This window comes from Protopterus annectens, chromosome 2.part1 (assembly GCF_019279795.1).
Source record: "Protopterus annectens isolate FY-2018-M chromosome 2.part1, PAN1.0, whole genome shotgun sequence".
NCBI classification, from domain to species: Eukaryota; Metazoa; Chordata; order Ceratodontiformes; family Protopteridae; genus Protopterus; species Protopterus annectens.
Window position 1 is genome coordinate 1,351,511,957 of NC_056729.1, and position 26,015 is coordinate 1,351,537,971.

The 26,015-nt window shown below is 36.9% G+C and overlaps 1 protein-coding gene across 1 annotated transcript in view; it reads right to left on the minus strand.

The window, feature by feature from the left end:
* The window catches only part of SORCS2 (sortilin related VPS10 domain containing receptor 2), a 2,271,537-nt gene that overhangs the window by 528,699 nt on the left and 1,716,823 nt on the right, over positions 1-26,015 (minus strand). Inside the window, exon 12 of the mRNA XM_044063564.1 lies at positions 25,891-25,982. Coding sequence (XP_043919499.1) covers positions 25,891-25,982 — 92 coding nt within the window. The remainder of the gene's footprint in view (positions 1-25,890; positions 25,983-26,015) is intronic.

Below are 26,015 nucleotides of genomic sequence, written 5' to 3' on the forward strand. Positions count from 1 at the left end.
TAATGCAAAAAATCTGTACAAAACTTGACAAACTGGGGGTACAAATAGGGACATATTTTAAATATCGCTCTTATAAACTTGCTGGAGTAACAGGATTTGTTTTAATATACATTTTCTGAAGGATCTGAAGTTAGAAACTCAAATGTATGTCATTATTTAGTGACTACAATCCTGAGATGATCCCAGTGATTTGCCAGGCAAATAGAGGAACAGGCCAAAAATAGGAGGCAAAAATCTGGACATTCTGTGGAAATCTGTACAGTTGAGAGGTATGATTATGCATACAGCTTACTACCACTCCTGGGATTTGGACCATGGCTGTGTGTGGTAAAAATACAATTTATGTTTCATCATAGTGACCTATTTAGAAAGTGCTGTCTCTTCCTTCAGTGTTTTCTGTCTAAGTGTCTCTTCATTGTACAATCTGACCTTGTAATTACACATTCTTATACAGACATTCCTAGACATATTTTTTTATGTAGCACAGTGTGAGAAACAGTTGACACACCAGTACTATTCACATACCAGATCTTGGTGAATGCAACATGTGAGGCCATACAACAGCAGAGTAAACACAACTAGTCCAGAATTTAGAACGTTATTGCCAGGCAGTTACACTTTTATTTAAATATGAGCTATATGGGACTATTACTGTCAATATTGTCTGGTTTACTCAGTACAAACCATACACATTTTTATAGTGCCAGGTGACATTTTACTCCTTTATATTTATTTGGTATGACTACTATAAGCAGGATTGTTACTCACCAGCCTCACAATGCAGTCTTTGCAACCTACTGGCATGGGCTTCATGATTCACAGCCAGCTCAGCTGCAGCTGTAAAGGGAATAGAGCAACATTTATGCATACCTATCCATCACATACACAGGCTTGAATTTGCTAAACAATTATTGCTATGAATACTTACACACTGCTGGGACATCTCCCCTGTCTCTTGCTTCTTGGACCCAATGTTTCAAGAGCTCTGTCTTCCTCCATTTCAAGTTGGCATAGTGGTGCCGGATCTGCTCACCAGTCCAAAGGATACTAGTGGCACCGGTGAGATCATGGGTGAGACTTTCCCAGGCTTCCGCTTTATATTGGAAGGCCTGGTACTGGTCCTGCAGCAGTCTCATGTCATGTTTTTTTTACCAGGAGTTCTACCATGACCATGGGCTCCTGTATGCCCCAGCGCTGCACCCAGAAGTGCATACCCTCTCCAACACCAGCCATACTGCCTACAGTGGAGAGTTGCAACCAGTTATGAGCTGTATTCCCACCTGTGGGGATTAGAAACAGCCGATTTCCCACCGTTTTCCATTATTGGATGGTTTTGAAAATGCTGAGCTAAGCTAAGCTATGGGCAAACCTGCTTAGCTAAATGCTTAATGGGGCAGGTTCAGCATTGTTTACCAATGGGCAAATCCACTTAGCTGGGCTACTCATTGCTTAGTATTCATATGTACACAATGCTTACACCCAGTCAACATAGCTGTGCAATGCTTAGCATTGCTTATGTTTTATTACATTGGTCTACCACCTGTATGGGATTGATTCATCATTCATTACATCATATAGATTTATTTACCTTCCCTGACATCCCCCAATGTGCTGTTATTAATTTATTCTTGTGTGACTATACTGTATGCGGTACTTGTGTTTATATGGGGGTTTCACTTCTTTATCACACTGACACTTCACATCTGGGTCTAATACACTACTCTGGTTGAGAAAAATCAGTTACTTCTTACATAAATATACAAAAAATAAAAATTTTACTGTTTACACATACAAAATGAAAATGGCTTTGGTGAGGCTCAAACTGTGAATGACTACATGCAAAGAATACGCTCTAACCACTACACTATTGCGCTTATGCTTATGTTGGAGGTCTATTGCTTTTTAACTTATCGTGCTGTTTCAGCTGGGCTAAGCAAAGTTAAGCAACGGACACACCCGTGCAGCTATGCTTAAACTTTATTTTGTATATATATATATATATATATATATATATATATATATATGGGTCACCTTTAAAATCCCGAAAGCTCAAAATCCTGAATCTCAAAATCCTGAACACAAAATCCTGAAAGCTCAAAATCCTGAAAACTCATAATCCTGAATCTCATAATACTGAAAAACATACAGGACACCAACACTGATGTGTGATTGTGCGGACATTCGGGGTAGGGAGCAGGTCAGGTAAGTGTGCAATTGTGATGGATGTTAGGGTTAGGGGTGGGTTAAGTGAGTTAGGATTAGGGTGCGGGTGAGGTGATTGTGCGATAGTGACAGAATTTGGGGTTAGGCGGTTAAGTGAGTTAGGGTTAGGGCACAGGTGAGGTGAGTGTGCGATGGATGTTAGGGTTAGGGGTGGGTTAAGTGAGTTAGGGTTAGGTGTGGTGAGGTGATTGTGCGATAGTGACAGAATTTGGGGTTAGGGGCGGTTAAGTGAGTTAGGGTCAGGGCACAGGTGAGGTGAGTGTGCGATAGTGATGGACCTTAGGGTTAGGGTCTGGGTTAGGGTAAGTGGATAGATAGTAGTGTATGTGCAGTGTAGTGTAGCTGCAATATAGTCTGTGTTGGTGTCCTGTATGTTTTTCAGTATTATGAGATTCAGGATTATGAGTTTTCAGGATTTTGAGCTTTCAGGATTTTGTGTTCAGGATTTTGAGATTCAGGATTTTGAGCTTTCAGGATTTTAAAGGTGACCCATATATATATATATATATACATATATATATATATACATATATATATATATATATATATATATATATATATATATATATATATATATATATATATATAAAAAATGTATTTGTTGTGTTTTTTATTTGTACCCTTCAGACTATCCATGCTAATGCTAAACCCGTTATTCTATCAACTTTCTGCTTTGTAGGGACGATTGTCCCTTATGGCTTTGTCCACATTCCTTACTCTGACAGGTTGGGAGGTATACGCTATGTGCTTATGCTAAATCTCAGAAACAAAATGCAAAAGGCACCAAAAAAATTGTGAAATAGTCCAAGGCACCCAGAAAATGAACGCTGCCACTGATATAAGGATAATTCCAACTTTATTCACCCAAAAAAATAAAAAAAATAAACGCTCTCTTTATAAAGTATGTTTTCATTAAAGCCTTCAAGAGATGTGGACTGCATGCAACCAAAATCCTTGTATACCTCTAGTTCCCATCATTTCAAGACACAATTAAAGTTTAAAGGTACAGTGAAAATTTAATATTCAAGCCTACTTATCTAAAATAACATACTGGTACAACACATTTACCTAAAACCTATTAACAAATGTTAAAACATGTTAAAAAATCATATACAGTTTCTTAAAACTTCAAAAACAATTTATAAATAGCTTAAACAGAGTAAAAAATATAAATAAATCCATTCCTATTAAATCACATAAAAATGCATGAATTGCCACTAAAAAAAATCTTGTGTTTGATCTCCCTCTAGTGGTCTTTTTAAGTACTACATGTGTAAGACCTCCGTAACAGCATTCTGTATTAGAACCCAGATCCTTGAAACATAAAAATGTATATAACAGCATCTTGTTTGAAACCTATGGATATGTTTGCATAAAAAGTATTTATATAAAAAGGTACAGGAGAATTGTAAAGATATTAAAAAAACAAGTTCAACCATGTACTTATAACAAAATGTAACAAGGTACTTACGTATTATTGCAACCAAATTTCCGCGGTTGCTGAAATCACATAGTTCAAGTGAAATAAGTGCATGTAAGACCTGAAAGAGTTTGAATAGCACTTTCAAGTCTTACATGCACAATCTAGTTGTGACTGAGCATGTCTAAAACCCACGATCAATACAAAACAATCAAAACTGTACAAATTGCTATAAAAAGGGTATGTTATAAGGTCTTGTTTAAGTCTGGCATGTTTCTACTTCTGGACTGTACACCTTGTAACGTACCCTTTTTACTGGCAAAGAACTACGAAGAAAAGTGAAGAAAAACAAGTAAAATTACATGTCAGAACTGCTATGTACTAAAATAAAACTGTACACAATGTATACCACATTCAGTGACTGCAAGTAGGAGGAGAAATGTCGGAAATAGGCATCTCTACTCCTATCTTAAAAAAGTCAGCAAACCAACAGTTTTTACAACGCATGCCTTGGAATTCTATACATATTAGAGTGCAGTGAAAGACTTTGAGAGCATTGCCATTGCATGTGTGAAAATCAGGAAGATGAATTTGGCAATTGTTTTTCTTCCTGACAGTAATCCAGACTTATTCTTCGGCAGTAATGACTTACAACACCCCCTTACGGTGTTTCCTGCACTTGTTTTGATTCCAGGGTGTGAATTCTGCAACCGTGAAAATCTGGTTGCGATAATACATAAGTACCTGTAACAAAAATGAATCATAACTTGGTGGATCTAATTTTTAATAAGGGAACTATGGAGATATTTTTGGTCAGTCCTGGAGGCATATTGGCCTGTAACATGACCTGCCACTATAGTTCCCTATATTCGATCCTTTCTTCTCATGGACCACCCTGTATGTCTTTCTTTACCATTTCTAATACAAAATAAGTAGTGGGCTTTTTCATAAACCTGTTTGTGTTTATACAGAGCATTAGTTACCTTTCTTGTTTGTGCATCATAGCAGTGCTCATAGATACGCCTCTTTAACTTTCTTTCCATCTTTCCAACATAGAATGACTGGCATTCCTGGCACACTGCTAGATATATTAAACCACTAATGTCACAATCGTGGTATTCTTTTCCATATAACCAAACATTCCTACTCTCTAGTAACAATTTTTCTTGTTTTCTTATATAACTGCACTGTGTGCAATGCCCACATCTATATGTACCTATCTTTTTGGTGCCTTTGGCATTTTGTTTTTGTGTTTTTAAATTTTCTTTGGCTATGGAGACTGATTCTAGCTCTGATAAAGAGGAAAGAGGGAATAAGGAGGAACTGGGACAAGCCAGAAAGCCGATAGGTCAGTTATCTCAATTGATAGACCTATTGACTCTGCTCAGCCAATCAATGATCTAGGTGGTTTCCAGAGCCTGGGAGGGACGGAACCAGGAAGTTGAGAGTACAAAAGGCTCTAAACAGCGTGAAAACTGCAGTAATGGAGCTAGCTGGAAAAGGAATGAAAATGGAGATCCTCGTTCTGGGGAAACAAACTTCCATTTAACACCAGGAGCCTTGAAAAATAATGACTGTGAGGGTGAAATGAATGAAAATGATCTTCCTACCCCACCACCAGGTAAAAAAAACAGACTTCTCCTGCAGCTTCAGTGATGAACCAAACTGACATTAAGGACTGGTTACAGATCAGCTAGTATATTAATTTTAAAGGCAATGAGGTTGATCCAGTTCCTGTGAATGACACATACAAAAGTAAGCTGGCCAAACTTTCTAAATTAATGCAGAAATACGAAACTTTGTAAATTGAAAATGCTTACCTTAGGCAATGCATATTAGAAGGCATTGTTCCTAAGGGTTTAAGAATATGTAAATATCCAAATAATGTTATCTCTGGCAGCATGTTTCACAAAGAGCTAACAGAAATGTTTAATAGATGTGGACTTGACATGTTAAATTAATGGTTAAGGAAAATGACAGAATTAAGAAAGAACTACAGAAAGAAATTGAAATTTGAAATGAATTTATTAAGAATTATCTTGTTCGTATGATACCATCAGAAAAAGAAAAATATTATAATATTAGGTCAGAAATGGATGGCAAATGTGATGAGTTGGTTAATAGAAAGATAAAAAAACTGGAAAGAGATATTAAAGATTGTAAAAATAATTTGAGCTACCCTAACCCCAAATCATACAACAAGTTTTGGGTGAAAAATTGGAGTGATGAACAATATGTTTTTAATGTTGATGAGGAAGCACAACAAGTGAATGATTTAGATGATTTCTCTGACTATCCAGCTTTGAGAAGGTCAGAGAGAATTAAAAATAAATGGAACAATCAATACCAACAAAACTACCAGACACATTTTTGGAGAGGAGGGAGAAGGGGGAGGGGGAAGTACTGAATGTAGTTGGTACCCCTCACCCCGACTTGGAAAAGGATGATGACATGATAAAACAGGATGAGAATAATGAGATCAGGTTTACAAAAAATGGTTACAGTACATACAATTTTAGTGATACATTGTTGAAGGGTGAGCATTGCAATCTGTTATCCAAAGGACTGAAGTTCATACCTTTTAAAAAAGGAGATGTTACAAAAACTGTACTAGACGTAAAAATGTTTACAAGAAAAATTAATTTAGGTTTATATTTCCCACAAGACAATGCTAACTTCCAAAATGGACAAACTAAATTAAAGAAAATGAGTGTTTTTAACCCTCACATTAAGAATTTTGAGCAAGTGGTTGAGAAAGAGATTCAAAAAGGTTATGCCAAGGTCAAATATAAAGCAAATCTGAATTTTCAAGAACAAAAAATGTCTTCTCTGACCTTAGGAATAACAGAAAAGTGAAACTTATGAAACCAGATAATGGACACACTTATATATGAAAGCAAAATGAATGATATTTTGATGGATACAAGTAGATATACAAGTGTGTCCAAGAACGAAATAAACATAGTGTACAGAAGAATTCACATGGCTTTGGAAGACTTATATTTGGAGGGTTTAATAGACCAAAATACCCTTAATTTTTTAAAAGTGGAGAAACCCAGGATACTCGCCATTTTGGAATCCCTAAGATTCACAAGAATAGTATGGAACCCCTGCTAAGACCAATTATATCTGCAGAGGGTTCAAAAACCCTCCCACTAGCAAAAATATGTAAATACTAAGTCAAAAAGGTTGTGGTTAAAAAGAAAAAATATTCTTAGTTATTGCTGGGATTTTCTGAGAGGGTTAAAGCAGACCATGTACAGTGAGGACATTTCTTTTTTAACTATTGATGTTGTTGACTTGTTTTCCTGTATTCCACATGCAGAAGGCATGAAATTACTGGAAGAAATCATTTTTGAAGATAACAAGTTAACACACAATGAGAGTCTAGTATGTGTACAGTTGATGGAATTCATTCTAAAGTATAATTTCATATCCATTAAAGGTGAATTAAATCACCAAATGAAGGGAGTAGTAATGGGGGCAGCATGTGCTCCTACATATGCAAATCTTGTCTTAGCTATGTGGCAAGAAAAACGGTCCTGAATTCAATATATAGGAACTGCTGGACCATGTACAAAAGGTATTTGGATGACATCTGTATCTTATGGGTTGCTCCCAGAGAGAAAATATCTGATTTTATTATTTACTTGAATAGTACTACCTCATTTTTAGAATTCACCTACAAGGTATCTTATGACAACCTGCAGTATTTGGACGTGGAAATCTGGAAGGAAAACAGTGAGTTTAAGTCTAAAATATCTAGGAAAAGCACATTTTCAAACTCATACTTACACTTTAACTGTGCCCATCCTGTGCACTATAAAAAATATAGTGAAAGGTCAATTTATAAGTCATATAGGATGACTTTAAGTAAAGAAATATGTTTTCTGGAGAGGTTGTTTAAGGACAGATCATACCCAGAAGAGATGATTGAACAAGCAAATGTGGATCCATTTGAAAAGGCACTGATTTTAAAATACAATGGGAGTGCTAGTATGATTAGGAAAGTTATTGAACAAGAATGGGATAGATTTATTGAATTTACAGACCTTGACAAAATTTCTAAGAATAAGTTAAAGAGTGTTTACAAAAATCCATATAACTTAAAGAATTTACTGGAAAAAGAATGTTTGCCAGCACAATTAAACAGAAAGAAGATAGTAGATGTGGGCATTGCACACAGTGCAGTTATATAGTAAACCAAGAAAAATTGTTTCTAGAGAGTAGGAATGTTTGGTTATATGGAAAAGAATACTACAATTGTGACACTAGTGGTTTAATATATCTAGCAGTGTGTCAGAAATGCCAGTCATTCTATGTTGGAAAGACGGAAAGAAAGTTAAAAAGGCATACCTATGAGCACTGCTATGATGTACAAACAAGAAAGGAAACTAATGTTCTGTATAAACACAAACAGGTTTGTGAAAAGCCCACTACTTATTTCTTGTATTAGAAAGGGTAAAGAAAGACATACAGGGTGGTCCATGGGAAGAAAGGATCGAATATAGGGAACAATGATGGCAGGTCACATTACAGGCCAATATGCCTCCAGGACTGAACGAAAATATCACCATAGTTCCCTTAGTAAAAATTAGATCCACCAAGTTATGATTCATTTTGTTACATTTTGTTATAAGTGCATGGTTGAACCTGTTTTTTTATATCTTTACAATTCTCTTGTACCTTTTTATATAAATACTTTTTATTCAAGCTTATTCATAAGTTTCAAACAAGATAGTGTTATATACATTTTTATGTTTCAAGGATCTGGGATCTAATACAGAATGCTTTTGCTGAGGTCTTACACATGTAGTACTTAAAAGATCACTAGAGGAGTGCAAATGCAAGTTTTTATTTTTTTTTATTTTTAGTGTCAATTCATGCATTTTATATGTAGTCTTAATAGGAATGGATTTATTTATATATTTTTTTACTCTATTTTAGCTTTTTATAAATTGTTTTTGAAGTTTTAAGAAACTGTATATGATTTTTTTAACGTTTTAGCATTTGTTAATAGGAGTTGGGTAAATGTGTTGTACCAGTATGTTATTTTAGATAAGTAGGCTTGAATATTCAATTTTCACTGTAATTTAAACTTTAATTGTGTCTTAGTTAATTGAAATGATGGGAACTAGAGGTATAAAAGGATTTTGGTTACATGCAGTCCACATCTGATGAAGGTTTTAATGAAAACGTACTGTATAAAGAGAGCGTTTATATTTTTTATTTTTTTTGCCTGAATACAGTTGGAATTATCCTTATGCTAAATCTGTTATTCTATCAACTTTTGGCTTGGTAGGGACGATTGTCCCCTATGGCTTTGTCCAGATTTCTTACCCTGAGGGGTTGGGGGTGTTACGAGCGTTCTTGGTCATTTTAAATTGCCGAACGGCAATTCTGGAATTCAAGGCGTGTGTATTGTGAGAGCTCTGTTTCAGACACACCCTGTGCTCAGACATGGAACCGCGGTCCGTTTTACAGCACGACAGCGTGCCTTCATACATATGCATGGTGTGCTGCTGTGCTGACCAGGAACGGTTCCTGCCATGCAGGAATAACTTATTCCTGCACAGCTGCTTGCTGAATCCTGGGATAGATAGATAGGTATATTTCAATTTGTTAACAGGTTAATTCATTTCTGGACAAGTTCTTTTACAGATATAACCCTGGTCAGAAATGCTACAGAAAAAAGAGGTTTTAACTTATTAGTTTACATAATGCCACATAACTGTCAGACATTTTATTTATTTAACATTTGTTTACCGGGAAAGTCCGACTTGAAATGAAACCAATTTTCAGCAGAGGCTCATGGAGGAATGCTCCAGATGCATGTCTTTGTAACTTTTCTAAATTTCTAACCATTTATCCATCCTATCCATCATAAACATTTCTAAATGCTTGCAGTTTATTGTGCTGTCCACAGAATGGCACATGATCTACAAATCTTAATAACAACTTGTAGGTTTACAAAGTTTAATTATAAAATGTATAAAACTCTAAAATCTTGCATGCTTTAGAATGAAAGAATAGAGTAGTATAGACAACATGCAGCATATTATCAGTTCACAGCTATGCAAGCTTTACAGACTATGTGCGTGCCTGCGTAATCGGTAATACAACATATGCTCATGCTACAGTGAGGAATAAAGGATCATAGGAACAGTAATTATTTGATTTGTGCTTAAAGCCTTGGCAGCCATTATAGAAGTGTTTACTGTAAATTTCATGTGTGAGTAAAGTGATTATAAAGCTTATTCATATCACCTTGTAACTGATCATCTGTAGTTTTAATGTGCTTACTGACAGGTAAGGAAATGATGCAATCTGGGGAAAGACTCATTGCATTTGGGGCAATTATGTTAGTTGTGCCATTTATGAATATTGAACACAGTATGAGGTCCATCTCAGAGTCTTGCAACACCTGTATGTAGAAAGTACCAGTTTGCAGGGGTGTCGCATAACCTGTATGTAGAAAGTACTTTCCCCACAAAGGTAACCACCATGAAAAACATCTCCAAAAGTGTCTTTAGGCACCTAAAAGCAGAAATGGCTAACTCTTACTGCAACCATGTCAATGGAAAATACAAGCATGACTGCTAACCATACACTGATGCACTGTACTAACGCATACATAAATGCATGGAACTAGCCATACCCAATTTGCCAGAACTGATGCTCTCCTCCAAAAAAAGTGAAGCCAATCTGGCCCAGGATCCCTTGTTATTAATAAACTCTGCAACAGAAGGAAGAAACTGTTGCAGAAAAAAAGAAGTTGCAAGACTGAAAAGCACCCTTATTAGCTTCCCCAACAAAAGTTGAAATCCTCTCATCAAAACCTCTAAAGCCAGCTATGAAGGCAGAATCGCGCAGACACTAAAAAAAGAACCACAAAGCCTTATATAGCAGTTATAGCAAGGAATCTCCACAGCAATACCCAGGTTTTGCCTTCTAAGAGTTACTGCACAATGGTACCACCTATACTGAGCCAACAGATTTTACCAACATACTGTCTGACAGATCTAGTGCCAACCTTACTCCCCCCTTTTAAAGGACCAATCCCAATACCATAGGGAATGCTAGCACCCAGCATTACTGTGAAAGCATAGGTTAAAGCCAAAATAGTCCAAGGCCAGTGAATACAGCTTCCATGGGACCCAACAATATCCCTGGATGTGTTCTACATGAACCATAATATTTATGAACTGGCACCACATCTGTGTGTGCCCCCTGTTTAATCTCTGCTAGCCTCACCTCAGGCTTTGTCCCTACTTGAATGGTGCACTGTTGCAGTCATCCCTCCATAAAAGAGGGAGCAACCACAGACCCTGTGCTGAATTAAGCTATGGCTGTGGGTAAATACTTATGTTTCACATTCTATTTTTTTGTTTGTTAACACTATCTGGCTGTTTCTACACATGTTCCCAGATTCCTAGTTAAAATTCTGCACATACCTTTCAACCTCTTAATGCAAAAAATCTGTACAAAGCTTGACAAACTGGGGGTACAAATAGGGACATATTTTAAATATTGCTCTTATAAACTTGCTGGAGTAACAGGATTTGTTTTAATATACATTTTCTGAAGGATCTGAAGTTAGAAACTCAAACGTATGTCATTATTTAGTGACTACAATCCTGAGATGATCCCAGTGATTTGCCAGGCAAATAGAGGAACAGGCCAAAAATAGGAGGCAAAAATCTGGACATTCTGTGGAAATCTGTACAGTTGAGAGGTATGATTATGCATACAGCTTACTACCACTCCCGGGATTTGGACCATGGCTGTGTGTGGTAAAAATACAATTTATGTTTCATCAGAGTGACCTATTTAGAAAGTGCTGTCTCTTCCTTCAGTGTTTTCTGTCTAAGTGTCTCTTCATTGTACAATCTGACCTTGTAATTACAACATTCTTATACAGACATTCCTATACATATTTTTTTATGTAGCACAGTGTGAGAAACAGTTCACATACCAGATCTTGGTGAATGCAACATGTGAGGCCATACAACATCAGAGTAAACACAACTAGTCCAGAATTTAGAACGTTATTGCCAGGCAGTTACACTTTTATTTAAATATGAGCTATATGGGACTATTACTGTCAATATTGTCTGGTTTACTCAGTACAAACCATACACATTTTTATAGTGCCAGGTGACATTTTACTCCTTTATATTTATTTGGTATGACTACTATAAGCAGGATTGTTACTCACCAGCCTCACAATGCAGTCTTTGCAACCTACTGGCATGGGCTTCATGATTCACAGCCAGCTCAGCTGCAGCTGTAAAGGGAATAGAGCAACATTTATGCATACCTATCCATCACATACACAGGCTTGAATTTGCTAAACAATTATTGCTATGAATACTTACACACTGCTGGGACATCTCCCCTGTCTCTTGCTTCTTGTACCCAATGTTTCAAGAGCTCTGTCTTCCTCCATTTCAAGTTGGCATAGTGGTGCCGGATCTGCTCACCAGTCCGAAGGATACTAGTGGCACCGGTGAGATCATGGGCGAGACTTTCCCAGGCTTCCGCTTTATATTGGAAGGCCTGGTACTGGTCCTGCAGCAGTCTCATGTCATGTTTTTTTTTACCAGGAGTCCTACCATGACCATGGGCTCCTGTATGCCCCAGCGCTGCACCCAGAAGTGCATGCCCTCTCCAACACCAGCCATACTGCCTACAGTGGAGAGCTGCAACCAGTTATGAGCTGTATTCCCACCTGCGGGGATTAGAAACAGCCGATTTCCCACCGTTTTCCATTATTGGATGGTTTTGAAAATGCTGAGCTAAGCTAAGCTATGGGCAAACCTGCTTAGCTAAATGCTTAATGGGGCAGGTTCAGCATTGTTTACCAATGGGCAAATCCACTTAGCTGGGCTACTCATTGCTTAGTATTCATATGTACACAATGCTTACACCCAGTCAACATAGCTGTGCAATGTTTAGCATTGCTTATGTTTTATTACATTGGTCTACCACCTGTATGGGATTGATTCATCATTCATTACATCATATAGATTTATTTACCTTCCCTGACATCCCCCAATGTGCTGTTATTAATTTATTCTTGTGTGACAATACTGTATGCGGTACTTGTGTTTATATGGGGGTTTCACTTCTTTATCACACTGACACTTCACATCTGGGTCTAATACATTACTCTGGTTGAGAAAAATCAGTTACTTCTTACATAAATATACACAAAATAAAAATTTTACTGTTTACACCATACAAAATGAAAATGGCTTTGGTGAGGCTCAAACTGTGAATGACTACATGCAAAGAATACGCTCTAACCACTACACTATTGCGCTTATGCTTATGTTGGAGGTCTATTGCTTTTTAACTTATCGTGCTGTTTCAGCTGGGCTAAGCAAAGTTAAGCAACGGACACACCCGTGCAGCTATGCTTAAACTTTATTATATATATATATATATATATATATATATATATATATATATATATATAAATGTATTTGTTGTGTTTTTTATTTGTACCCTTCAGACTATCCATGCTAATGCTAAACCCGTTATTCTATCAACTTTCTGCTTTGTAGGGACGATTGTCCCTTATGGCTTTGTCCACATTCCTTACTCTGACAGGTTGGGAGGTATACGCTATGTGCTTATGCTAAATCTCAGAAACAAAATGCAAAAGGCACCAAAAAATTTGTGAAATAGTCCAAGGCACCCAGAAAATGAACGCTGCCACTGATATAAGGATAATTCCAACTTTATTCACCCAAAAAAATAAAAAAAATAAACGCTCTCTTTATAAAGTATGTTTTCATTAAAGCCTTCAAGAGATGTGGACTGCATGCAACCAAAATCCTTGTATACCTCTAGTTCCCATCATTTCAAGACACAATTAAAGTTTAAAGGTACAGTGAAAATTTAATATTCAAGCCTACTTATCTAAAATAACATACTGGTACAACACATTTACCTAAAACCTATTAACAAATGTTAAAACATGTTAAAAAATCATATACAGTTTCTTAAAACTTCAAAAACAATTTATAAATAGCTTAAACAGAGTAAAAAATATAAATAAATCCATTCCTATTAAATCACATAAAAATGCATGAATTGACACTAAAAAAAATCTTGTGTTTGATCTCCCTCTAGTGGTCTTTTTAAGTACTACATGTGTAAGACCTCCGTAACAGCATTCTGTATTAGAACCCAGATCCTTGAAACATAAAAATGTATATAACAGCATCTTGTTTGAAACCTATGGATATGTTTGCATAAAAAGTATTTATATAAAAAGGTACAGGAGAATTGTAAAGATATTAAAAAAACAAGTTCAACCATGTACTTATAACAAAATGTAACAAGGTACTTACGTATTATTGCAACCAAATTTCCGCGGTTGCGGAAATCACATAGTTCAAGTGAAATGAGTGCATGTAAGACCTGAAAGAGTTTGAATAGCACTTTCAAGTCTTACATGCACAATCTAGTTGTGACTGAGTATGTCTAAAACCCACGATCAAAACAATAGTGCCACTGTACAAATTGCTATAAAAAGGGTATGTTATAAGGTCTTGTTTAAGTCTGGCATGTTTCTACTTCTGGACTGTACACCTTGTAACGTACCCTTTTTACTGGCAAAGAACTACGAAGAAAAGTGAAGAAAAACAAGTAAAATTACATGTCAAGAACTGCTATGTACTAAAATAAAACTGTACACAATGTATACCACATTCAGTGACTGCAAGTAGGAGGAGAAATGTCGGAAATAGGCATCTCTACTCCTATCTTAAAAAAGTCAGCAAACCAACAGTTTTTACAACGCATGCCTTGGAATTCTATACATATTAGAGTGCAGTGAAAGACTTTGAGAGCATTGCCATTGCATGTGTGAAAATCAGGAAGATGAATTTGGCAATTGTTTTTCTTCCTGACAGTAATCCAGACTTATTCTTCAGCAGTAATGACTTACAACACCACCTTACGGTGTTTCCTGCACTTGTTTTGATTCCAGGGTGTGAATTCCGCAACCGTGAAAATCTGGTTGCGATAATACATAAGTACCTGTAACAAAAATGAATCATAACTTGGTGGATCTAATTTTTAATAAGGGAACTATGGAGATATTTTTGTTCAGTCCTGGAGGCATATTGGCCTGTAACATGACCTGCCACTATAGTTCCCTATATTCGATCCTTTCTTCTCATGGACCACCCTGTATGTCTTTCTTTACCATTTCTAATACAAAATAAGTAGTGGGCTTTTTCATAAACCTGTTTGTGTTTATACAGAGCATTAGTTACCTTTCTTGTTTGTGCATCATAGCAGTGCTCATAGATACGCCTCTTTAACTTTCTTTCTGTCTTTCCAACATAGAATGACTGGCATTCCTGGCACACTGCTAGATATATTAAACCACTAATGTCACAATCGTGGTATTCTTTTCCATATAACCAAACATTCCTACTCTCTAGTAACAATTTTTCTTGTTTTCTTATATAACTGCACTGTGTGCAATGCCCACATCTATATGTACCTATCTTTTTGGTGCCTTTGGCATTTTGTTTTTGTGTTTTTATATTTTCTTTGGCTATGGAGACTGATTCTAGCTCTGATAAAGAGGAAAGAGGGAATAAGGAGGAACTGGGACAAGCCAGAAAGCCGATAGGTCAGTTATCTCAATTGATAGACCTATTGACTCTGCTCAGCCAATCAATGATCTAGGTGGTTTCCAGAGCCTGGGAGGGACGGAACCAGGAAGTTGAGAGTACAAAAAGTTCTAAACAGCGTGAAAACTGCAGTAATGGAGCTAGCTGGAAAAGGAATGAAAATGGAGATCCTCGTTCTGGGGAAACAAACTTCCATTTAACACCAGGAGCCTTGAAAAATAATGACTGTGAGGGTGAAATGAATGAAAATGATCTTCCTACCCCACCACCAGGTAAATAAAACAGACTTCTCCTGCAGCTTCAGTGATGAACCAAACAGACATTAAGGACTGGTTACAGATCAGCTAGTATATTAATTTTAAAGGCAATGAGGTTGAACCAGTTCCTATGAATGACACATACAAAAGTAAGCTGGCCAAACTTTCTAAATTAATGCATAAATACGAAACTTTGTAAATTGAAAATGCTTACCTTAGGCAATGCATATTAGAAGGCATTGTTCCTAAGGGTTTAAGAATATGTAAATATCCAAATAATGTTATCTCTGGCAGCATGTTTCACAAAGAGCTAACAGAAATGTTTAATAGATGTGGACTTGACATGTTAAATTAATGGTTAAGGAAAATGACAGAATTAAGAAAGAACTACAGAAAGAAATTGAAATTTGAAATGAATTTATTAAGAATGATCTTGTCCGCATGATACCATCAGAAAAAGAAAAATATTATAATATTAGGTCAGAAATGGATGGCAAATGTGATGAGTTGGTTAATAGAAAGATAAAAAAACTGGAAAGAGATATTAAAGATTGTAAAAATAATTTGAGCTACCCTGACCCCAAATCATACAACAAGTTTTGGGTGAAAAATTGGAGTGATGAACAATATGTTTTTAATGCTGATGAGGAAGCACAACAAGTGAATGATTTAGATGATTTCTCTGACTATCCAGCTTTGAGAAGGTCAGAGAGAATTAAAAATAAATGGAACAATCAATACCAACAAAACTACCAGACAAATTTTTGGAGAGGAGGGAGAAGGGGGAGGGAGAAGTACTGAATGTAGTTGGTACCCCTCACCCCGACTTGGAAAAGGATGATGACATGATAAAACAGGATGAGAATAATGAGATCAGGTTTACAAAAAATGGTTACAGTACATACAATTTTAGTGATACATTGTTGAAGGGTGAGCATTGCAATCTGTTATCCAAAGGACTGAAGTTCATACCTTTTAAAAAAGGAGATGTTACAAAAACTGTACTAGACGTAAAAATGTTTACAAGAAAAATTAATTTAGGTTTATATTTCCCACAAGACAATGCTAACTTCCAAAATGGACAAACTAAATTAAAGAAAATGAGTGTTTTTAACCCTCACATTAAGAATTTTGAGCAAGTAGTTGAGAAAGAGATTCAAAAAGGTTATGCCAAGGTCAAATATAAAGCAAATCTGAATTTTCAAGAACAAAAAATGTCTTCTCTGACCTTAGGAATAACAGAAAAGTGAAACTTATGAAACCAGATAATGGACACACTTATATATGAAAGCAAAATGAATGATATTTTGATGGATACAAGTAGATATACAAGTGTGTCCAAGAACGAAATAAACATAGTGTACAGAAGAATTCACATGGCTTTGGAAGACTTATATTTGGAGGGTTTAATAGACCAAAATACCCTTAATTTTTTAAAAGTGGAGAAACCCAGGATACTCGCCATTTTTGGAATCCCTAAGATTCACAAGAATAGTATGGAACCCCTGCTAAGACCAATTATATCTGCAGAGGGTTCAAAAACCCTCCCACTAGCAAAATATGTAAATACTAAGTCAAAAAGGTTGTGGTTAAAAAGAAAAAAATATTCTTAGTTATTGCTGGGATTTTCTGAGAGGGTTAAAGCAGACCATGTACAGTGAGGACATTTCTTTTTTAACTATTGATGTTGTTGACTTGTTTTCCTGTATTCCACATGCAGAAGGCATGAAATTACTGGAAGAAATCATTTTTGAAGATAACAAGTTAACACACAATGAGAGTCTAGTATGTGTACAGTTGATGGAATTCATTCTAAAGTATAATTTCATATCCATTAAAGGTGAATTAAATCACCAAATGAAGGGAGTAGTAATGGGGGCAGCATGTGCTCCTACATATGCAAATCTTGTCTTAGCTATGTGGCAAGAAAAACGGTCCTGAATTCAATATATAGGAACTGCTGGACCATGTACAAAAGGTATTTGGATGACATCTGTATCTTATGGGTTGCTCCCAGAGAGAAAATATCTGATTTTATTATTTACTTGAATAGTACTACCTCATTTTTAGAATTCACCTACAAGGTATCTTATGACAACCTGCAGTATTTGGACATGGAAATCTGGAAGGAAAACAGTGAGTTTAAGTCTAAAATATCTAGGAAAAGCACGTTTTCAAACTCATACTTACACTTTAACTGTGCCCATCCTGTGCACTATAAAAAATATAGTGAAAGGTCAATTTATAAGTCATATAGGATGACTTTAAGTAAAGAAATATGTTTTCTGGAGAGGTTGTTTAAGGACAGATCATACCCAGAAGAGATGATTGAACAAGCAAATGTGGATCCATTTGAAAAGGCACTGATTTTAAAATACAATGGGAGTGCTAGTATGATTAGGAAAGTTATTGAACAAGAATGGGATAGATTTATTGGATTTACAGACCTTGACAAAATTTCTAAGAATAAGTTAGAGTGTTTACAAAAATCCATATAACTTAAAGAATTTACTGGAAAAAGAATGTTTGCCAGCACAATTAAACAGAAAGAAGATAGTAGATGTGGGCATTGCACACAGTGCAGTTATATAGTAAACCAAGAAAAATTGTTTCTAGAGAGTAGGAATGTTTGGTTATATGGAAAAGAATACTACAATTGTGACACTAGTGGTTTAATATATCTAGCAGTGTGTCAGAAATGCCAGTCATTCTATGTTGGAAAGACGGAAAGAAAGTTAAAAAGGCATACCTATGAGCACTGCTATGATGTACAAACAAGAAAGGAAACTAATGTTCTGTATAAACACAAACAGGTTTGTGAAAAAGCCCACTACTTATTTCTTGTATTAGAAAGGGTAAAGAAAGACATACAGGGTGGTCCATGGGAAGAAAGGATCGAATATAGGGAACAATGATGGCAGGTCACATTACAGGCCAATATGCCTCCAGGACTGAACGAAAATATCACCATAGTTCCCTTAGTAAAAATTAGATCCACCAAGTTATGATTCATTTTTGTTACATTTTGTTATAAGTGCATGGTTGAACCTGTTTTTTTTTATATCTTTACAATTCTCTTGTACCTTTTTATATAAATACTTTTTATTCAAGCTTATTCATAAGTTTCAAACAAGATAGTGTTATATACATTTTTATGTTTCAAGGATCTGGGATCTAATACAGAATGCTTTTGCTGAGGTCTTACACATGTAGTACTTAAAAAGATCACTAGAGGGAGTGCAAATGCAAGTTTTTATTTTTTTTTATTTTTAGTGTCAATTCATGCATTTTATATGTAGTCTTAATAGGAATGGATTTATTTATATATTTTTTTACTCTATTTTAGCTTTTTATAAATTGTTTTTGAAGTTTTAAGAAACTGTATATGATTTTTTTAACGTTTTAGCATTTGTTAATAGGAGTTGGGTAAATGTGTTGTACCAGTATGTTATTTTAGATAAGTAGGCTTGAATATTCAATTTTCACTGTAATTTAAACTTTAATTGTGTCTTAGTTAATTGAAATGATGGGAACTAGAGGTATAAAAGGATTTTGGTTACATGCAGTCCACATCTGATGAAGGCTTTAATGAAAACGTACTGTATAAAGAGAGCGTTTATATATTTTTTTTTTTTTGCCTGAATATAGTTGGAATTATCCTTATGCTAAATCTGTTATTCTATCAACTTTTGGCTTGGTAGGGACGATTGTCCCCTATGGCTTTGTCCAGATTTCTTACCCTGAGGGGTTGGGGGTGTTACGAGCGTTCTTGGTCATTTTAAATTGCCGAACGGCAATTCTGGAATTCAAGGGGCGTGTGTATTGTGAGAGCTCTGCTCTCAGACACACCCCCTGTGCTCGTACATGGAACCGTGTCCGTTTTACAGCACGGCAGCGTGCCTTCATACATATGCATGGTGTGCTGCTGTGCTGACCAGGAACGGTCCCTGCCATGCAGGAATAACTTATTCCTGCACAGCTGCTTGCTGAATCCGGGGGATAGATAGATAGGTATATTTCAATTTGTTAACAGGTTAATTCATTTCTGGACAAGTTCTTTTTACAGATATAACCCTGGTCAGAAATGCTACAGAAAAAAAGAGGTTTTAACTTATTAGTTTACATAATGCCACATAACTGTCAGACATTTTTATTTATTTAACAGTTGTTTACCGGGAAAGTCCGACTTGAAATGAAACCAATTTTCAGCAGAGGCTCATGGAGGAATGCTCCAGATGCATGTCTTTGTAACTTTTCTAAATTTCTAACCATTTATCCTATCCTATCCATCTAAACATTTCTAAATGCTTGCAGTTTATTGTGCTGTCCACAGAATGGCACATGATCTACAAATCTTAATAACAACTTGTAGGTTTACAAAGTTTAATTATAAAATGTATAAAGCTCTAAAATCTTGCATGCTTTAGAATGAAAGAATAGAGTAGTATAGACAACATGCAGCATATTATCAGTTCACAGCTATGCAAGCTTTACAGACTATGTGCGTTTGCAATCGGTAATACAACATATGCTCATGTTACAGTGAGGAATAAAGGATCATAGGAACAGTACTATTTGATTTGTGCTTAAAAGCCTGGCAGCTAATATAGAAGTGTTTACTGTAACTCTGCTGTGAGTAAAGTGATTATAAAGCTTATTCATATCACCTTGTAACTGATCATCTGTAGTTTTTAATGTGCTTACTGACAGGTAAGGAATGATGCAATCTGGGAAAGACTCATTGCATTTGGGGCAATTATGTTAGTTGTGTCATTTATGAATATTGAACACAGTATGAGGTCCATCTCAGAGTCTTGCAACACCTGTATGTAGAAAGTACCAGTTTGCAGGGGGGGTGTCGTACACCTGTATGTAGAAAGTACCCCCCCCCCCCCACAAAGGTAACCACCATGAAAAACATCTCCAAAAGTGTCTTTAGGCTCCTAAAAGCAGAAATGGCTAACTTTACGGCAACCATGTCAATGGAAAATACAAGCATGACTGCCAAATCATACACTGATGCACTGTACGAACGCATACATAAATGCATGGAACTAGCCATACCCAACAGAACTGATGCTCTCCTCCAAAAAAAGGAAGCCAATCTGGTGATCCCTTGCCATTAATAAACTCTGCAACAGAAGGAAGAAACTGTTGCAGAAAAAGAAGTTGCAAGACTGGAAAAGCACCCTTATTAGCTTCAACAAAAAGTTGAAATCCCTCATCAAAACCTCTAAAGCCAGCTATGAAGGCAGAATTGCGGCAGACACTAAAAAGAACCACAAAGCCTTATATAGTTATAGCAAGAATCTCCACAGCAATACCCAGGTTTGCTCTGAGTTACTGCACAATGGTACCACCTATACTGAGCCAACAGATTTTACCAACATACTGTCTGACAGATTCAGTGCCAACCTTACCCCCCCCCCCTTTTAAAGGACCAATCCCAATACCATAGGAATGCCAGGCACCCAGCATTACTGCAGCATAGGTTAAAGCTGCATAGTCCAAGGCCAAGAATACAGCTTCCATGGGACCCAACAATATCCCTGGATGTGTTCTACATGAACTACAACATGAACTGGCACCACATCTGTGTGCCCTGTTTAATCTCAGCCTCACCTCAGGCTTTGTCCCTACTGAATGGTGCACTGCTGCAGTCATCCCTCTCCATAAAGAGGGAGCAACTACAGACCCTGGGAATTATTGCCCCATTAGCCTGATAAGTCTGATATGTAAGGCTATGGGGCACATCATCATAGACCTAATTAAAAAGGATATAGGGCATCTCCAAACTCTAGATCCCACGCAATTTGGTTTTGTGAAAGTTAGATCATGCCTGCTCAACCTGGTTGACTTCTTTGAGTCAGTCACCAAAGCTGTGGATGAGGCAAGGCAGTTCATACAGCCTACCTCAAAATGGCCAAGGCCTTTGATACCATTCCCCACTCAGGAAATATTGATAAACTCAACAAACTAGGAATTAACCCCTATATCACTAGGTGGGTTGCAAATTGGCTGACAGATAGAACCCACAGCGTGAAAGTAGTGGACTCCAAGTCAGACTGCTGGGCAGTCATGAGTAGAGTCCCACATGGATCGGTCCTGGGTCCTCTCCTGTTTGGCATCTACTTCTCAGAAGTCCAGGCCAACACAAAGGGACTCTGTCTGACCAAGTTCACAGACAACTGCAAGCTGGGAGCCATTATTAACTCCCCAAGTGATGTAGAAATCTTACAGAAAGGCCTCACTGAGACCGATGACTGGTGTCGAAACCATGGCATTAAGCTTAATGCCAAAAAATGCGTCATCATCCCCTTTGGGAAAAACTCAGTTCCCACTAATTACCACATCGATTGGAGCCCACTGAACACTGAAGGCGTTATAAGACATCTGGGGACACAGGTTGACAGCAACCTCTCCTTCAACCACCACTTTGCCACTGTGGTCAGAAAGTCCTTCTATGTGGCACATCTCATTACCAAGGGTTTCGCATCCAGGAAGAAAGAGGTCATCATTTCTCTCTACTCTTCCCTCATTAGGCCAATCATTGAGTATAACGCCCCATTTGGCATGTACCTCACTAGACATATGCAACAGCTGGAAAGGCCACAAAAGTTCCTCACGAAGAGAATCCTAGGCCTTAAGCACATGTCCTACACAGACAGACTCAAAAAACTCCAGGTATTCTCTGTCTCATATCGCCTATTTAGAGGCGATCTCTGCTTGACATAAAAAGCCATATCTGACCCAGCTCTGTTAGAAATGCTGCAGCTAAAGAAATAACAATCCCTCAGCACTACACACTCCAGAGACCTCAACCTCTTACTGCAATCAACAGAACATGCTGGATGGACAGGTTCATAACCCAGAGACTGCCCATGCTCTGGAATAGACTTCCCATACATGTCAAGCAGAGCACCTCACTGGCCTTCTTTGAGAAATCTTGATGAGAAGATGGGAAATAGAAGGTTTACCTCAGGGATCACTCCAGTGCCTCTACTTCATAGAGGCATTGGGAACTAACGTCGGGCAGCATGATGCCAGGGCACTTCTATGTGTTAGGCTTGTAAAGGCTCCAGGGCCATTGGCCTAGTACACACCTATGAACCTATTTACCATCTAGAATTGAGAATGTTCAGTTCAGAAGATAGGTGGGCATCTGGTTAAGCACTTCACAGCTAAAGCATAGATTCTGAAGTTCATTTAGTTGGAGGGGATGCTCTACCTCTTCAAATGCTCTTTTAAGATTGATAAAGATGCTTTCAGTGAGACAACCTGATTCCATATTTGACCATATACTCTTACTGGCTGCTAAGGGTATTGTGACCATCCCCAACACCCGCTTTGGGAGTTGGTGATCGGGCCATATTTATTGATATATTCCATAATCTGTTTCTGTAGTATTTTTGGAAGATTGTTTTTTGCTGGTCACAAAATAATGATGGGATGAAAGTCTTGTGACCTTGATTGTGATAGTACTCTTGGAAGAGTTACATCTAGGACATGTTTAAATTGGTGTGGAACAAGTCCTAAGGTGAGATAAATGTTAAGTATGTGGGTAATGGGTTTGACAATCATTTCTGCAAAGAGATTTGCAAATGTGGGATGAAGTGGGTTAGGGCTGGAAATAAACTTCTTTTCAAGTTTTTTTTAATGAGGTTCTCCATTGTTTTGTTGTTGACCATTTGAAGTAGAATGGTGGATGCATGTTATAAATTGGTGGGGTGCTGTTCATTCTGAAAAGGGTTGCATTTATATGGGGATGGTTGGCTGGGTTAGAAGCATAGAAAATTATTTAAATGTATCTAGCAAGGTTAACCAAATAGGATGATGGCTACAGTGGATGGAAAAAGGAATGCATTCTTCAACTGAATTTACAATGTTAACTGAAAGTACTTGAACAGAGAGTTTAAGGCAAATTAATGAAATTCCAACCATGTGTGTGGATGTTTACTCATTTGTTGAGCTTGATTTTTTCTTGCCAGAGATCTGTGCATAAGATCACGTCAGGAAATATGGGTGATCATTTTGAACAAGAAGGGTACAAGAAGGTACAGAAGGATGCAGAGACAGCAAACTGAAGAGACTAGCTACTCCCTGGTCTACAAAAGCACTTCTTCACTGACAGAGCTGTTGACCAATTGAACAGGCTATCAGAATGGGTAGTAGAAAGGAAATTCATGGAGGCATTCAAGAGGGTATGGGACAGCTAGAAAAAAGCTGAAAGTGAAAACTGAACAGGTGGCCAGGTACAATTTGAAATGAACTTAAAAGGTAGTTTATGTAAGCTTGCTGTCTCGTTCTGCCACCAATAAAGTAAATGTAATTGCCTTATTGGGGATCATGTGTCAGACTTTGACTGACTTCATTATAAGACTATTGCAGATTAATGATATTGATAACAGAACATTATATCTACTTTGGAGCTAATGTCTAACTCAGAAGTTTTACATATTGTTCATCATGTAGTTGAAGGAGAAGCATGACGAGGTTGTCCAAGACATTGTCAGTGGTCCAACAGGCAACATTCACCTGTGTTGCAGAAAACTGTGGGTTCTATTCCCCCAAAAAGCACATTAATTGTGGTCACATCAGTGTAACATAAGGGGGTGCTGCACTCCCGAGTGTGTTATCCTTTGGATGAGATATTAAACCAAGACCCCATTTACCTGGGTTGGTGGCAGATCAGGTGGATGCAAAAGCTCCCATGACACCTATTGAAAAGAGTATGGGAAGTTTTTTAAAGCCCTGTCCAAATTTGTTATAGTAGTATGATTACCAACAGGTCCACTTCACGGGACTGAAAGTCAAAATACTGAAATTCTTTTGACTGACTCCACAATCCCAAATGTTCAAAATACTGAAAACTTATTTGACTGACTTTCAAAATACTGAAAGCATACAATGCTAAATTGCAAAATACAAAAAGTTAAGCCATAGTACGTGTGTTTTCCTTCACCTATGAATTGCTTAACATAACAAAAAATGTATGCACAGATCCATGAATACCAAACATTTCATCACAAATAACATTCACAAAACCTAGGTTCACAGTACCAAATAAACTGCACAAATATCACCAACAATTTGTCTCACCAAATTAAAACTATAAAACCATAAAATAAAAAAATGCACACTTACAACACCGATGACTAACTCTTTCCAAAATTAAAGACTGCTTACTTGCCTTATTAACAAATACCAGATGGCATAAAGACAAACTAGGTGGGGGGGGGGGGGCTAGAGTCCCACACCCCCCAAACTATATATACTAACTCCGGGATTGCACTACAGTGGGAAAAAGGGCATATAGCTTTTGCTTACCTTAAACTACTGTACACACTGCCATTTGGTATTTTGCAGTTCAGCATTGTAAGCTTTCAGTATTCTGAAAGTCAGTCAAATGAGTTTTCAGTATTTTGAACATGAGGGATTGTGGACTCTGTCAAATGAATTTCAGTATTTTGAGCTTTCAGTCATGTGAAGTGGACCTGATTACCAACTCGGGTCCACCCTGAACAGAGCCTAATGGGGCTAACCTGGTCAAGAAAGGATAGATAGATAGATAGATAGATAGATAGATAGATAGATAGATAGATAGATAGAGAGATAGATAGACAGACAGATAGATAGATAGATAAATAAATTATCTCATACTTCATGAAGGTCATTGTAGTGGCAACCTCTATCTTGCCATAGACTGCAAACTGAGGAAACAGCATTTATTTTCAATATGCAGGGAATAGCCACTGCTATAACTTGCACCTTGTTATCAAAATTGTGGAAACACTTTTCTAACATCTTGAGTACAAAAAAGTGCTATTTGACTTGGTTACTAAGATCCAGGTGGCACACAGCCTCAGAAATTCAATACTGTATTTCATTTAATGATTCTTCTTTCCATCCATCCGTGCTTATGAGTTGTATTCAACTCTTATAGTGACCCAGTGAACAGCGTTATCATACACAAAAAGATTGCACTAACCCCCCCCCATGAAGATGTAAAACTAAAAAGACACATACATGAATATGATGATTAGGGTTTCTCCTCAGATGTGGAAACTAGTAAAATTGCAGGCTCTTTACCAAATAAATAACACTCCAGAAATTGTGTCTGATGAGTATTTTGCTGTCATTTATCTTCAATAATATAAGCTTGTTGTAATTAATGGAAAGTGTGTATTAAAAACTTTAACTTGTTAACTGTTCCTTTCTTTTATGCTGTTATAGTTGAAGACCATCCAAAATATCCATATACGTAAATAGATACACATCAACACCTCAATATTCTGCAAATGCAAGACTTTTTGTGCAGGAAAGAATACATTACTTGAGTATTTTTAATGGGATGGATGTATCCTTGATAGCAACAATTACTCCTCCATGATCTAGGTATAAAATGTGGTGCTCCTCTTCAAAGACCTACGAGACAGAAAAAGAATTATACAAATCACA